Here is a 14720-nt window from a genome sequence, read left to right on the forward strand (position 1 = left end):
TGTGGTTGTCTTTATTGCTGGTGATAGAGGAAGCTCTTTGGCGTTTTGTCACACATAGGTGACCGCACCCACAGCAAATCATCTGCAGCCATCTCATCTCACTGTGTCCCTTAAACCCGTCTGTCACACCAGCTCTGCATATCCGCCATAAATGTTCTCTGTGGTCTTCCCCTTTTTTCCCCTCAGTTGCAGCTCTAGTGTCAACATACTTTTTTCCAATATCCACCATCCCTCTGTCTCAGCCTTGCCTCTCTGTTTGTCTCTAAACCACTTGACCTGATCTTATTTTCTTCAACTTTTCCATCTCCAGCTCATCCTCCTGTCTTGTTAGTGTCACTTTTGCTGCTATCCTCCTTTCACAAGTCAACACAAACCCTCCATGGCTTTGGATGGGTGACCCCAGGTATTTAAACTCATCTGCTTTCACTACCTGTGCTCCTCGTTTCTTCGTCGTTACACCTTTCTCCTTCTAATTCACACCCATGTGTTCAATCGTGCTTCTTAGTCATTCCTCTTCTCTCAGGAACTACTACTCTCACTACATACCCTCTGGAGACTCCTGCCTGACCTCATCTGTCAGCCTGTCCATCACCATCGCAAACAAGAAGGGGCTCAGAGCTGATTCCAGATGTAATCCTTGCCCCACCTCGAGCCCGTCTGTCACTCCTACCATACACCTCACCACTAACTCCCTGCCCTCGTACATGTTGTGCACCACATACTTCTCTGCCACTCTTGACTTCCTCATGCAGTACCACAGTTCCTGTGTTGGCACCCTTTTACATGCTCTTTCTCTACATCCACTAATGCACTAATACTCCCTCTGACGTTTCTCTATACTTGCCCATTAAAGATTTTTCAAGCAAACATCACGTCTGTAGAGCTGTTTCTTGGCATAAAGCCTTACTGCTGCTCACTGATCACCTCTTCATAACTTACCTTCAACTTTTTCTCACAACTTCCTGTTTTTTTTTTTTTTTAAATTGGCTGTATACCTGCTGCATTGCATGTTAGAGAATCACCCACAACAAATAATAACTTCCTCAAAGGAGGATTTATTTTCCTCATTTACAGTTTTTGTTGTTGAGCTTTGGAAGAGTTCCTTTGCATGATGTACAGTTCAATATAATCCTTATTCATCTTACATAGCTGCCCTTTAGTTAATCCACTGTCTGAAATAAAAAAAAAGAAAAAACAGAATCAAAATCGTTTCCTTCAAACCTACCATCTTGCCTACTTTCTCCTGACTGTCTGCCCTTGGTAAACATGAGATTTGAACAGCAGGTGGGTGCGGTCCACTATTGTCTATTCACAGGTTATGAATATGTAAAATCTCTGTGGTAATACATACTCTTTAAAATCACTAGCCTCTGGAAAGAAAATTAACGTACAGACGAGCAGAATGGGTGCACAAGAGTTTTCTTGCTGAGACAGTGTGAAGACTAATATGAACAAGACACAGCAGCACTTGTTTTGAGTTTATAAATGCCAGATTATCCAAGCTGCATTTCCTGAGGTGAGTCATCTCTTTTCTTTTTTCCCCCCCATTTTAAAAGAACTTCTTCATTATTTCTTGGCAAAAAAAAAAAAGGGGGGGGGGATAAAAACGATGAATGCTGTCTGATGGCAGAAATTATCAAAGTCTGTGTGGCTTTTATGTATATGTAGCCATAGTTACCCATAGGTTACCAATTAAGTAAAGATCGGCGCATGTCTTTGTTATTGATAACTGGCAGAAAATAAACTTAAGATACTGTAAAACAGGTTAAACGGAGAGTGTTGATTACATATTTAATTTTTTAAAGTACATTCAGTTTTGTTGCAATTTATCCTGAACTAACAAAAACTTCTTTAGTCACCAAATCACCCCTATGTTCATAAGCTGAAAGGAGAAGAAGGATCATGAGCGCTGACATAATAAACAGGATGAGTCACTGGTGTTGCCTTATCATTCACTGAATTCTTGCTGGTAAATGGAACATGCTGCCCTTATTGATGAAAAGTACTGTTATGTTGTTAATCTGCCCTCTTAGTTCTTGTTTAACCGAGAATTACATGACCTGTGATGTTATTTCAAGAGCACACAATTATTAAGGACAATCAGCAAGTCAAAGCACTGCAAGGTGTTGATGTCGTCCTTGTATTAAAGCTACCTGACAGGGTTATAAACCGGAAAACCTAAAATTTTAGGTTATAGTAAAACACCTATAAGCAATCAGCAAATGATTGTTGACGTTGGACAGAAACTCTTTGAATTCTGTTTGCATTATGGAAATTAAATGCATTCCTATTTTACAATCCTTTCTTCGTTCCATGAATGCACCTTCTAAACAAGAAATACCCACCTCAGAAAGGTTACGCTTTGTTACACAGAGAGGGAAATGTTTTTCCTGCAAAATGTTTTAGAAAACGCTATTGATTCTTTCCATGCAAAAATGTTAACAGTATGATCACAGTGGGGAATTCTACCCATGCAGGTGTGTAGTGGGACTTCCTTCTTGTGCAACTGTAAATAGTTTGCTGTCAAGTGTTGCTCAGTCTGTGTAAAAATTGTCCTGTCTTGACTTGTTGCCAACTCCAGGCACAGTATCTTTTGACCAAAGTGAAAGTAATTTGTCAGCTGCTGTCAGTAATTTGCTCGATGTTGAAATATTTTGGAGAATTTTTTGGCAGGCTTTAGTCATTTTTCTTTCTTATCCCAAGCGTGTCCTTTCCATCTTCCCCTACATGTTTGGGCTTTGCCCTTGCTTCCATTAAAGCCACACCTTGCGTTTCATATTGCAGATGTGAACTGATTCACTTGGGAGTGAACTTGGGTCGACGATGACTTTCTGTGATAAATACTTTCCTAATTTTAACACATTTTCTTGAAAACAATTTTGTTTTGTTGGTTTCTTTAGTTTTTCGCCTGTCTAGGCTCCACAAATTTAACTACAACTATACATGTTAAGAAAACATTTCCAAAACAAACAAGTCTGACATCCCTTACATGCATTTGAGAATACAGGAAACAAAATTAGTAAAATCTATTTTGTTTACCCCTATTATGACTCCTCCTTCCCCCTGACACACCACGCGTCGACCCTCCCTTTATCCCTACTTCAGTCTATAATTTTACCTCCCTCTCTTCTCAGTGGCAGTTCTCTGCAAGTCGGCACACAGTCCACTTGATAACAAGACTGAGCATATTACATTTCTTTTGTGGGATTGGAGAGTCTCCTACTAATTCACCAGAGACTAGAGCAGCTCCTCGGTCCTTCAACGCTCAAGCCAAGAAAGGTATGTTTTCCAAATGACAAGATCCAAATGATCTCTCTTTGTCTTCTGCTTTCACACTCGGCTTCACTTTACGCTTCTGTTACTTCATGATTTTTACTCTCTTCACTTTGACCGCACTTTGTTCACATTCTTACCTCAGCTGCTGTTTAGACGTGGAGGACATGCTCAAACTCTTCCCAGCTGAGTGTCAGTATGTAAGGCAAATATCAGCAGACTGATAAAAGTGACGCATTTTAGAACGGGAAAAGAGAACTTTGTATTATCACGATAATATAATTTGCTTAAAAGAGCTCCACCTTCACAAACATTACAGTCATATTCAAGTGTTGCATGTGAGTTTCATGCATTGAAAATTGTTTTTATTCCGCTTATTCCTTTTTACTGTCTCCTGCTATGAATGACAAACATGGTTTAGGGTTAAACAGCAAGGATACAGGTACATGAGTCACATACCTATTTGTGTGTTTACACTATAAACATAGCAGGGACCGATTCCATGAAAGTATTCAGGCTTCATCTAATTTTTACCAACTTTTCCTGTGATTATGAAGGTCACTCCTTTGGGTCACAATTGAGGGTCTCTCGATAAGTATAGAATAACACAGAATCCTAAAGGGCACTGTTCTTATCAGAGACCTACATGCGCTGTATTCAGATTTCCCATTTTACAAAATGCCAGCAGTGTTTTTTTGCTTTCCCATTTCCTGGCTGTAACAAACTGTTCTGTTGTCTCTTTGTCTGTGTGACTCAGTCTGTGGCTTTATGCGTCTCTTCTTCAGTCTCTAATTTTTCTGCCTTGTGCGGATGCACCATGGTTTTATCAGTTTCATTGTGTTGTTTTCAGATGCTTCAAGGAAGAGCTTGCGCCATGAGTTGAGCTCTCTGTGGACCTGCCTTCTCTGACTACTTTCACCTGCAAACATGGGGCTATACGGGAACATGAGGAACTTGTGCGGAGTAGTAGGAGTGGTGCTGCTCGGGCTCAGCCTGACCCAGCCTGTCCTTTCTCAAACTAGCTGTAAAGCAGATGTGGCCCCACAGAATTTTACCCAGCCTCACTACCACAATACAGCCAAATATAATTCAAAAACAGGCTTTATGTCAGCAATAGTCCAATCCTTTCTCCACACAGTTGAGCCAAACACCTTTTCTTCAGGTCAGTATCACCACCGACCTTTACTGCCTTACTTCTTCATGTAGCAACATGTCGAGCTACACACGCACAGAGCAGACAGGAAATATTCAAATCACAATAAAATCCTTTGGCTTTCATGTTCTGCATGTCGCAAAATTTCCCTGTTTGGTTAAAGGCGACACGCTATTACCCTGCACTCCTGCTCCGTGCTACAAAGAAACTAGACAAAAACATGATGGAATTGGTTAATCAGTAAGAAGTTAATGGGCATTCTTGCATTTTGCAGAGTGAATATTTAACCTTTAGGTGCTCTGTTGTTTGTAAGGTCCCGTATCCTGGCTCAGACGTGTGTGTGTCACATCTATTGTCTGTCCAATTGCTCCATAAACCTGTGTAATAGTTTCTATGTAGTATTGATTTATGAAAAGAAGGCACGTTTACATGAAAGCCTGCCTTTCACCAGTTCAGACTGAATTTAAAAGCGACGATTATCAGTATTAGTATTAGATATGTTTATTGAGTAGATTTCGCACAATGACCACTTTAATCATTTATAAAGAGTCCGCTGATTTTTCCATCCTCATGAGGTCACCAGGGCTTAAACAAACAGCGTTTCATAAAAAAAATAATAACTTAATGTTACGATAAGGATAAAATGCTGAACAGGGTTCTTACTTAGGAAAAAGCGATTAAGCCAGTGGTTATCAATTGGCAAATGTTTTATAAAATGCAAATTCATTTCAACATACTAAAGGACATTTAACATTTATCTGGTCTCCTGATCGACATGTCTTCTCAGACACCTGTGCCTGCTGTTGTCCCTGTCAGACATTAAATGATAGGTTTTGTATTGTTGTTGTTGGTATCTAATGTTTTCTGAAAGCTAGACTGGTTTCCTGGTCACGGCAAGATGCAAGGTGTCAGGTTTCCACTTTTACAATGAGAAAGAATAAATGCGTGTGCAGAGCGAAAGACATATTGTCCTTCTAGCCTTTGTACAAATTGTGTGGATGACTAGGACAGAAACCAGCAGCATAGATTTGTATCGGCCACTCATGTACTAAAAAAAAAAATTGTTTCTCTTTAATTTCTTTCCAGATTTGGTGGTCACGGTAGTCAAAGAGTTCCAACGTGGGCTGCCAGATCAAGCAACCATCAAAGAAGTAAGGCAGTGTACATGATTTCCACATATTTTACTGTAAACAGGAACTTTGTGCTAATAATAATAGAAAAGGCCACTCCGTCATTAGAGCTCTGACGGCTGTTATATGAGACTGTCTCAAAAAAAAAATCCCTTTGTGTTTTGTTCCAGTCCATTAAATGTACTAAAGCTCTTTGATCCACTTGATTGTGGACTGTCACCACAGTAAAGTAAATCCACAGTGTACTGATGTCTCACAGGTATTTGACGTCACAGCTGGCCACAAAGAACTGCTGCAGTTCTGCCGTCTTGGCTTTGAAACTGATATTTGTGACACCTTAACACTAATACATATCGTTTGTATGTGTGTGGGCATGTTACGTGTTCAGATCCTGGTGCACAAAGTGGGTTTCTTGGTGTGTATTGCCATCGGGATCCTGTACATCGTCCTCATGCCCATAGTTGGATTCTTCCTGGCCTGCTGCCGCTGCTGTGGCAACTGCGGTGGGAAGATGTACCAGGAGCAGTCATCCTCCATTCACCGCTGCAGGAAAACACTCTACTGGTGTGCATTCGCCACCACCATCATTATCTTGTGAGTGTGTGTAGGCTTCTCTTGGGAGGTTTTGACCAGCGTAATGATGATGTGTTATCTGAAATTAGCAGTGAAGACAGCTTGAATGCACACGGCTCACTGCATCGCTCAGATCAACAATACGTTGGTGACATAAATTTAATTGTGTTTGTGTCTGTATGTGTTTTGCAGAGCTGGGAATGTCTGCATGTTCAGAAGTAACGAAGCCTTCAAAGTGAGCGTGGACAAGGGTCCAGGGGAGCTGATAAACACTATTGAAAATATTAACACCTTCTTCACCAATGTGCCTGAGGCAAGAGAACATTTCTGAAATGTGGAAATGCATTGTGACAGCATTTATTGGTACCGGCTGACTAACTGCTCTTGAACTTTATTCTTAACCGTAAACTGTTTTGTTAGTTCCTGTTACGGATTATTCACAGTAAGTGCTGCTCTCCTGCAATCCGTCTGCAGCTTTTGTGTGAGATGCAAACAGACCTCAGTTTTGAAGTCAGACCACTGATTAAATACCGGCTCCGTTTTCCACATTGTCAATATACTTATCTGAAGTTACAAGAGACTGGGAAAAGGTTGGATGGAAAATGGGGCTGTTTGTTGTTCGTCACTTGCAAAAGCTGCTATGTATGATCAGCCAATGTAATCAGTCATCTCTGTTTGTTGTGTTGTGAACCATATCTTAAGTACACAGTCTGAAATAGTTCGTTTTTTACTCCATTTCCAGCAAATTAACCTTGTTGTGGACGAGAGCAACAAAACTGTGGATGAGGTTAAAAAAAACCTGAAAGGTAAGAAAAAGGAACTAACAATGAAGGAGCAGAGGAACAACTATTGTACAACCAAACTGCTGCAATACATTTCCCACCCTTGTCACATGTTTAACCATTTCAAAACATGTTTTTCTGTCTTAGACATCGGAATCCAGTTGGGATCAGCGATCCAGAGTAAATTCAACGGTACCCTGCACAGAGCATTGCGCTCCGTTAAACTTCTGGATCAAGGTATGAGCCATATCTGCATGCTGAGTCCTGCATCAGCGTGTTAATGAAAGTTCAAATGTAGATACCTGTCATGAGATTGGCAATAACAAAGCCACACCCACCAAAAAACCCAGTGTACAGTTTACTGTAAATGCTTTTCACCTTGGCATCCCTTTTATCTAGTTTTCCCTTAAACCTTTGCATTTGCTTTATTTACTTAGTTAGCTTTTTTAGTTTCTTTATTTTAGCTAAGAAAAAAACAGACACAGAAGTACAGAAATAACAGTGCAAGTGCAATGCTTTGACTAGCTAAAAGAATTATGTTACATATAAGGTTGTTATAGTGAAACAAAACTAAACTAAAAACAAAAACTAGCTGTGAAACTAGCTTTTAAAAGGTTTTTATTGTAATACTTGTACTGATTTTCCTAAAGCTTAACCCTGACACATGCCCCTCATAGAGAAATAATTCAAAAAGATTAAAGCTAACACCGAAACTAATAAAAAAGGAGAAAGATGCCCTGGAAACTAACTGACACCAAAGAAAGTGAAAAACAAAAATTCAAAAGGAAATCAAAATCAAAACTAATTAGATAACACAAAAATATAATAATTCTGGTTACATACTGATTTACAGGCTGACATTTTGAAACTTGGACAGTCGCGAGGGAGCCACACCCAAAAGCGTACCCTGCATACAATTTAAAAAAAAAAATCTGTCCTATTAACTCTAAATTGGTTGAACAAAAAAATATCAAATATTATGTAAGACTTCTCACATTTTTGCAAGGAATTAGGAATCTGGAAAGTTTTCTCATAGGATTTCACACAATCTCACTTCTTTTTGAAACGAGAAACATCGCCCCCTGCTGGTCATTAGAATTCTGGCTCAAGGCACTTACTAACTTCACTTTTTAGACTCAGAGATTATAGGTTAAAAGCTGTGAATTTCCCAATCATACTGCTTTCTAACCCTCATATGAACTCTAATGATGTGCGTCTGCTGACAGTTTGGGTTAAAAAAGCTTCAAAACTAGTAAATAATCATATTTGGGACACAGTATACAGTATATAATAGTGTCTGGAGTGTTCCTCAGTCAGCTCATTCTTTGTTAGAAACCTTTATAGTTTATCTAAAGCATCTACATCAAAATCTCCTGTGGCTTTCAACAAGCAGCAGTGGTGAAGGGTTATCCTATAAAGCTGAAACCTAAGCTGTGGACATTCCGGTTCTCAGCAGCTCATTTGATCAGACTCTTTGTATTAAAAACATTTCCAGGATGTCAGCTCAGAGACACGGAGGCTCTGAATAGTATAAGGAACCTAGATATGTTTGTTTATTAATTTATAATAGTTTAATTTTAGTATATTAGTCTAGACACCGGAATATTCTCTTTTAAGGATCCACCTTTTCACTATGGGAATTTCAGCATTTCTTATTAGCAAAAGCAGCTGAATCATTTGTTGACACACTTCTTTACAGAGCACATCCACTCTTAAAGTAACAGAGAGCAGGCTTAGTGCAGGATTGTAAAAAGAGGGTGGATAAACAAATGTTCCTGTTGTTCATTGACTTGGCTTATGTGAGAATTTCCCATGAATTTTAGCTTCTTATATAGCTTTTACATTCAAAGGAAGGTAGCAGGGACACCCCCCCCCTATATAAACAGCCTTATATGAATATTTATGTAATGTATAAACACACACATAGAGACTAATATTTGTGTATTTGATTCATACGAGCAGAGATTCAAAACACCAGCCGTCAACTGAAGACATTGAACTCGTCTTTGGTCCAGCTGCAGTCCAGCGCAGACCGCGTCCAGGCCAATATCACTGCTGTGAAAAGCAGCATCAATCAGACTTTATCCGATTCAAGATGCCAGAACTGTACCACACTAAGCCAAGTACTACAGTCACTAACAGTGGATACCACCATTGATGTAAGTACAGAGTTTGTGTTAACAAGATGACTCATTCCTGCTTTGTTGTTTCTTTCTGAATGGATGAATTGGTTCTGATTGACAAAGGCAAAAAAAAAGAAACAGCTTCTGAATGTCATTCAAGGAAAACATGAGTCAGGTTCGACTTATCTACAGACAAAGAATCAGCCCTGTTAGTGGGTTTTATAATATATTATAATGAAGAACCAGGAAGAATCATTTTATGCAATCAAACACTGTCTGATGTCGGCTTGAGACAATGTGGCACATGATCATTTATGACTTTGTCTGAACAGCTGATCTGTCGTCTGTCCATCTGCTCCATGACACAAATGTTGGTTTTGCTGCAGTTTGCTGCCACCTTGTGTTAGTTTGAGGTCTGACATGTTGTTGCTGATAAAAAAAAAAAGGTTTGTTGTTTGTGTCTGTCATTGTTCTCTCTAGACTCGCGGCTTGAGCAAGTTTCAGTCCGCAGTGGATAAAGCCAACCAAGCTGATCTCACATCCCAAATCAACAAGGTGAGTGACATCTGCAGACAGAACAGCCTCAGAGAACACATCTGTTTTTCTCATGAGAAATGTCAGTGTTCCCAGCACACAGGCACACTGGTATTGTCTGGTCTTTGAAGGCTCACAAGGGAGTCTTGAAACAGTGAAATAGGATAAAGGGGCCTTCAGATACATTGTTATGCCTATTATTTCCTATGGTTTGCGCCATGCGATGAAAGACTTGCTGTTGCATTGAGCAAAGGGCAGTGCTGGGGTGCTGTGATGTACATTTGCGTGACCAATAGAAACAAGAATTTGGGGCATTTGCTCAGCTGAGTGTTTCATATATTGCGCACAAAAGGAAAAGAAGCCAGAGGGTGCCTTACAGACACTATACAGACACTAGATCTTCACATGCAAGCACATGCAAAGGCTGTAGTTTTGAGGATTTTGAAGATTGACTTTTTCACTGAAAGAAAGGCAAATTCAATATTCACATCATTTTTAATGGAGGCATGTTAACAATATATTTAAACTATTTACATGATAACTCAGGTGGAGGAGTATTTCCAAAACATCCCCCAGATGGTGAACAATGAAACCAACAATATAGTTCAAAGTGAGTAAATGCTGCGGCTGTTGTAACAAACTTTCTGAACTAACTTCATTTTCTAAATATGTGTACTGCATGTGTTTGTGTGCATTACTGAGCTTGTGTGTTTTATTAGGCAGCACCAAACAGCTGGACAGCATACAAGCACAAATCAGTCAGTTTAAAAATTACTTCCCCGTATCTGCGCTGACGGATGTGTCTAGGACACTGAACACGACACAAACTGAAATCAAGAATATCTTGCCACAAATCAACGACGCCGAGTTTATCAGGTAACAACCCCTGAAGTGCAAACTTGCTGTGTAATCAGTGGCAGAAATACCCACGACTCAGTCATCATGTGTGCATACTTCTTCAGATGGAGCGTGTGTGTGACCCTATGCTGTGTGGTCCTCCTGGTTGTGGTGTGCAACGCCCTGGGTTTGGTCCTGGGCCCTCTGGGTCTGAAACCAAAAGAAGACCCTATGAAGCGCTCCTGCACAGCGAACTGTGGAGGCATCTTCCTCATGATGTGAGTACTGGCTTTGAATGTTGGTTTCATGCCGAGGGGCCTGGTTCTTCTCTGACCTCTGACCTGGATGTATTTGCAGGAGTGCAGGTTTCAGCTTCCTCTTCTCCTGGCTGTTCATGATTGTAGTGATAATACTTTTCTTGGTGGGTGAAAATGTTTACACACTGGTCTGTCGACCCTGGAACAATGGACAACTGCTAAAGGTAGCGATATACACTCACACATGTACCTGCAGATACATGTACAGTGTATGTATATATATGTATGCTCTTCTCTTCTGTTCACAGTTAGTTGATAGTTCTGGCTTGATTCCATTGCCGCAAATAACTTTGTCTTCAGGAATGAAAATGAACATCAGTATCTCTGATATCTACAGGTATGTAATGCCAGATATACATGTTCCATGTAGTTTTTAAAAAAATGCTTAAGCAATAGAGCTAAAAAAAAAAAACATTATGAAATGATTGGAGTCAGTAAAAACTGCAAACTGTGGATCTTGAGAAAAACTTTGAGATATATGAATAATGCACAATAAGCAAAATTTTGAAATATAGTAAATTTCCTTCTAATGTCATAATATCAGAGTTACAGTAGAGTCTGTGCACTTAAAACAATGAGTTAGTGACACTAATGCTATTGATGCTGTTCTAAAAATACTCCGCTCCTACTCCAGAAAATCTGAGGTATTACCAGTCGTAATAGCACCGTGACTCAAAATGGGAAACTGTGTGTTTAAATGGGTGTAATTCATGAAAATCATTTTTAAAACCCTGTGGCGCTTCAATCACATATTGACTGTTTTATTTAAACACAGTAGTTGTGTACAGAGTCAAAATAATGTGTCGTTGGCAGTACTACACATTTAGCCCGGTCCCTCAAACATTTTCCTGTTTAGGAAAATGAATTCAAATGTGCTTCTTTAAAACTTTCATTCTGATTAGCAACTGTATGAAAAAGTTACACTTGATGCATTTGTTGTTGTTTTTTTTTCAGAAACTGTGAGGAAAACCAGGCTCTGTGGACAGCACTCAATTTGTCCCAAATCATAGACCTTGGCAACCTGCTAAACGTGTCAAAAGTGAGCTTCCTTGCCACCCTTTCAAACAAATGAAGACAACCCTATGTGAATTAAGCATACCAGATTGTTTTCTTATGCTGACTGGATCAAAATGAAAACGAAATACATTTTTTTCTCTCTCTCCCTGGTCACCTGCAGTACACAGGAAGTGTCCAACAGGACTTTGAGAACACAAATATCTCTCTGCCCTCGGTCGCTTTTCTGAGTGATGACATTAAAAACCAATTACAAGATATCTCCACTGAAGCTAAAAAATTTGATTTCACTGCTATCATGCAGCAGGTATGCCTTTTTTTGTGTGGATCATTAACTGTCATTAGATGATTGTGTGTGTACATGTTAAAGTAATCTTATTACTTATCTCCCTCAGATGAACGCCATTTCCAGCATCAATCTGAATACAACAGCAAATAACCTCAATAGTTTAGCTGATGCTCAAGTGAGTGGAATCTTTTACACTTTATTACAAACTAATGTGACTTTGATTTATGTCCTAACCAAACCAACCTCTGGCCTGTTTGTAGTCTGATCCTGATATTAAACAACAATTCAAAAATGAGGCTAATATTGTCAGGATGATCCAGGCTGACATAGACACAAATATCAAGCCACAGCTGGTAAGTTCTGTTCTTCCTTTCTTTCTCTCCTTATCTCCTTATTCTGGGAGTTGTTTTATTCTTTTGTTGGTTATCGGAATTTAAAAAGAGAAATCGACTGCTTTTGCCCATAGACAAATGTGAATTCAAGCCTCAAGGGCCTTCAAACCACTACAGACAAAGTCAATGTGAGTATGCCCTGAGAAGTCAAACGCAGAACTCATTCTCTCTATTTTTTCATTCTCATCCTCTTATTTGTTTTAAATTTATTTTTCATGTATTTATTTTTTCTCATGCTTGCCTTTTTGGCTCTTTCAGGGAACGGTGGAGGAGGTGCTGAGCAATGTGCAAGCAGCACAAGACTTTCTCAAAACAAATGCAACTCGGATTGTAAAGAATGTGAGTAGAGGCACGAGTCACATGAGCTGGAAGAAAAGTGCTCCATGTGGTCGGTCAGTTATTTAGCCACTGGCAACAGGGGGGGAGGAGGTGCAGTGAGTATTGATGTGCTGCTTGTAGTGGAAGCAATGTTCTTACTAGTTCCACAACCACATGGGTCAGGGTGGACATAGCAACTCGTTGCCTTGAAGATTATTTCTAAGCGCCGTCTTTTGTCATGTGAAAGTTGTCTTAGGAGCCTTAAAAACAAAAACGGTTGCTTTCACTGTGTCATAGAAGAAGGTTAAAAAAAAATAGCCCAAACTAGCCCTGCAGAAACCACATTTGCTTCCTACCTGAGTAAATAAGCGACACTAGCCTTCAGTTTAAGAGATAAGGCTGACACTGTTATAATTATCATCTATTATCTGTAAATATCAGCTGTCTTCCCTAAACTACCTGTCGCAGTCAGTTTAAATTCTGCCCTTCTCCACTGAGGACAAATTCTGAAGAAAAAAACCCGTTCAGGGCAATTTCCATCACAGTATGATGGACCCACTGATCCCTCATGACCTGTCAGTGTAAAGAAGGGAGAAAACACAAGGAACTGACCCCATTTTTTTGTGCCCACCTAGGAAAGCAAAACATTTCTGGACTGTCAGCTGCATTACTTCATTGCTTACACTGACTGGGCCAAACTCATGGTAAAGTCTAACCCAATCTTTGCCTGTACTTGTTGAAATAAATGCCCTGTGCTTGTACAGGTGCCGGAGCTTACCTTTTCTAGTGTTAGTAATCTGTATGCAATCTTCCCTCAGATCACGCAGCAGGTGGGCCGCTGTGGGCCGGTGGCAGGAGCTTTAGACTCTGTTGATGTCATTGTCTGTGCATACATGGTGGAATCTCTGGTGAGGATCACATCTTCCACCTAGCAAAATACACCCTGAAGAGGAATATAAATTTAACATAACTAAACTTTCATTTGCTGTTTTTGTTTGTATTTGTATGAAGCCTGCATGGTCTTAAGCTGCCTGTTCTCTCTTCAGAATGCCTTCTGGTTCAGTTTGGGATGGTGCATAATGTTCTTCATCCCCGGCATCATCTTTTCTATCAAGCTGGCCAAGTACTACAGGAGAATGAAGGAATCGGATTTCTTTGAGTAAGAAAAAAAAAGCAAAGAAAATGCACGGGTCAAAATGACGTGACAGATTAATTTAACGGCGGTTGTATGTGTCTGACTTTGACTCTTCATGTCTCTTTTCAGAAACCACATTACCGTGAACCAGATCCCGCGGGCGCAGATGAAACAATGAGAAAGATGGCATTCTCGCAGAGCTGCTTTAAAAGACTGCAGGCGCAAATGTTGCTTTGCCTTACAAACTAAAAACATATGGTGCACTCAGGCACAGATGTGGCATATTGTCACTCTGATGAAAAGTTTGAAAAATCCAGTTTTCACCACAAGGTGGAAACTCAAAAGCAACTTATGAAATGTCCTACACTGCATATACAATAATGTTTCACACGGCATCTTTAAAATAACTCAGGGGTACACAGGGCATAAGGGAAACTGCAGGGATTGGTTTTATCATAGCAAATTTAAAGTCCTGTATTACAATTAGAGTTTTTATAGGTTTTTCAAGTTTTTATACAGGTTTCATACGCATTTCATATGTGAACAGAGCTGCTTTATACATTTGCATGAATGCTGGTGTGCAGCTCCATGAATGTGACTCTAACGTGTGCCTAATCATTTCTAACTCAGTTATAAATTGTAACTGAACTAATGCTGAAAATTAAAACCACAACAACTACGCAGAACCACTACATTTTTTTGTTTTGTTAACATTATGTTGCTGTGAACTGATTTTGAGAGATGTTTTGAATTTATGCTGATTTATAGATAGATGTACAACCTCCACAACACTCAGTCATTTGTGCACATCATAGTAGCAATTTCTCCTCTCTCTGAACAAACTGCAAAT

The 14720-nt window shown here is 39.7% G+C and overlaps 1 protein-coding gene across 1 annotated transcript; it reads left to right on the plus strand.

Moving 5' to 3' along the window:
* The first annotated feature begins 1497 nt into the window (after positions 1-1497).
* On the plus strand, positions 1498-14556 carry prom2 (prominin 2). The gene is made up of 25 exons (XM_014339541.2): positions 1498-1516; positions 3135-3279; positions 4124-4435; positions 5513-5577; positions 5945-6150; positions 6322-6442; positions 6872-6935; positions 7059-7148; positions 8874-9070; positions 9515-9589; positions 10115-10178; positions 10288-10444; positions 10531-10683; positions 10763-10886; positions 10971-11059; positions 11677-11761; positions 11900-12043; positions 12132-12200; positions 12286-12378; positions 12492-12545; positions 12676-12756; positions 13371-13439; positions 13554-13643; positions 13782-13894; positions 14000-14556. The coding sequence occupies exons 3-25, from the start codon at positions 4201-4203 to the stop codon at positions 14046-14048; spliced, it is 2487 nt and encodes an 828-aa protein (XP_014195027.1). The 5' UTR covers positions 1498-1516; positions 3135-3279; positions 4124-4200; the 3' UTR covers positions 14049-14556.
* The last annotated feature ends 164 nt before the right edge of the window (positions 14557-14720 follow it).

This window comes from Haplochromis burtoni, unplaced genomic scaffold, assembly GCF_018398535.1.
Source record: "Haplochromis burtoni strain Fernald_Lab_line unplaced genomic scaffold, NCSU_Asbu1 Contig_296, whole genome shotgun sequence".
Lineage (NCBI taxonomy): Eukaryota > Metazoa > Chordata > Actinopteri > Cichliformes > Cichlidae > Haplochromis > Haplochromis burtoni.

Bases quoted from the DNA above. Each gene is read 5' to 3' on its own strand.
- prom2 (XM_014339541.2), top strand. From the start codon at position 4,201: ATGGGGCTATACGGGAACATGAGGAACTTGTGCGGAGTAGTAGGAGTG. The intron at 4,436-5,512 runs GTCAGTATCACC...ATTTCTTTCCAG, and splicing joins GCCAAACACCTTTTCTTCAG to ATTTGGTGGTCACGGTAGTC. The intron at 12,379-12,491 runs GTAAGTTCTGTT...TTTTGCCCATAG, and splicing joins CAAATATCAAGCCACAGCTG to ACAAATGTGAATTCAAGCCT.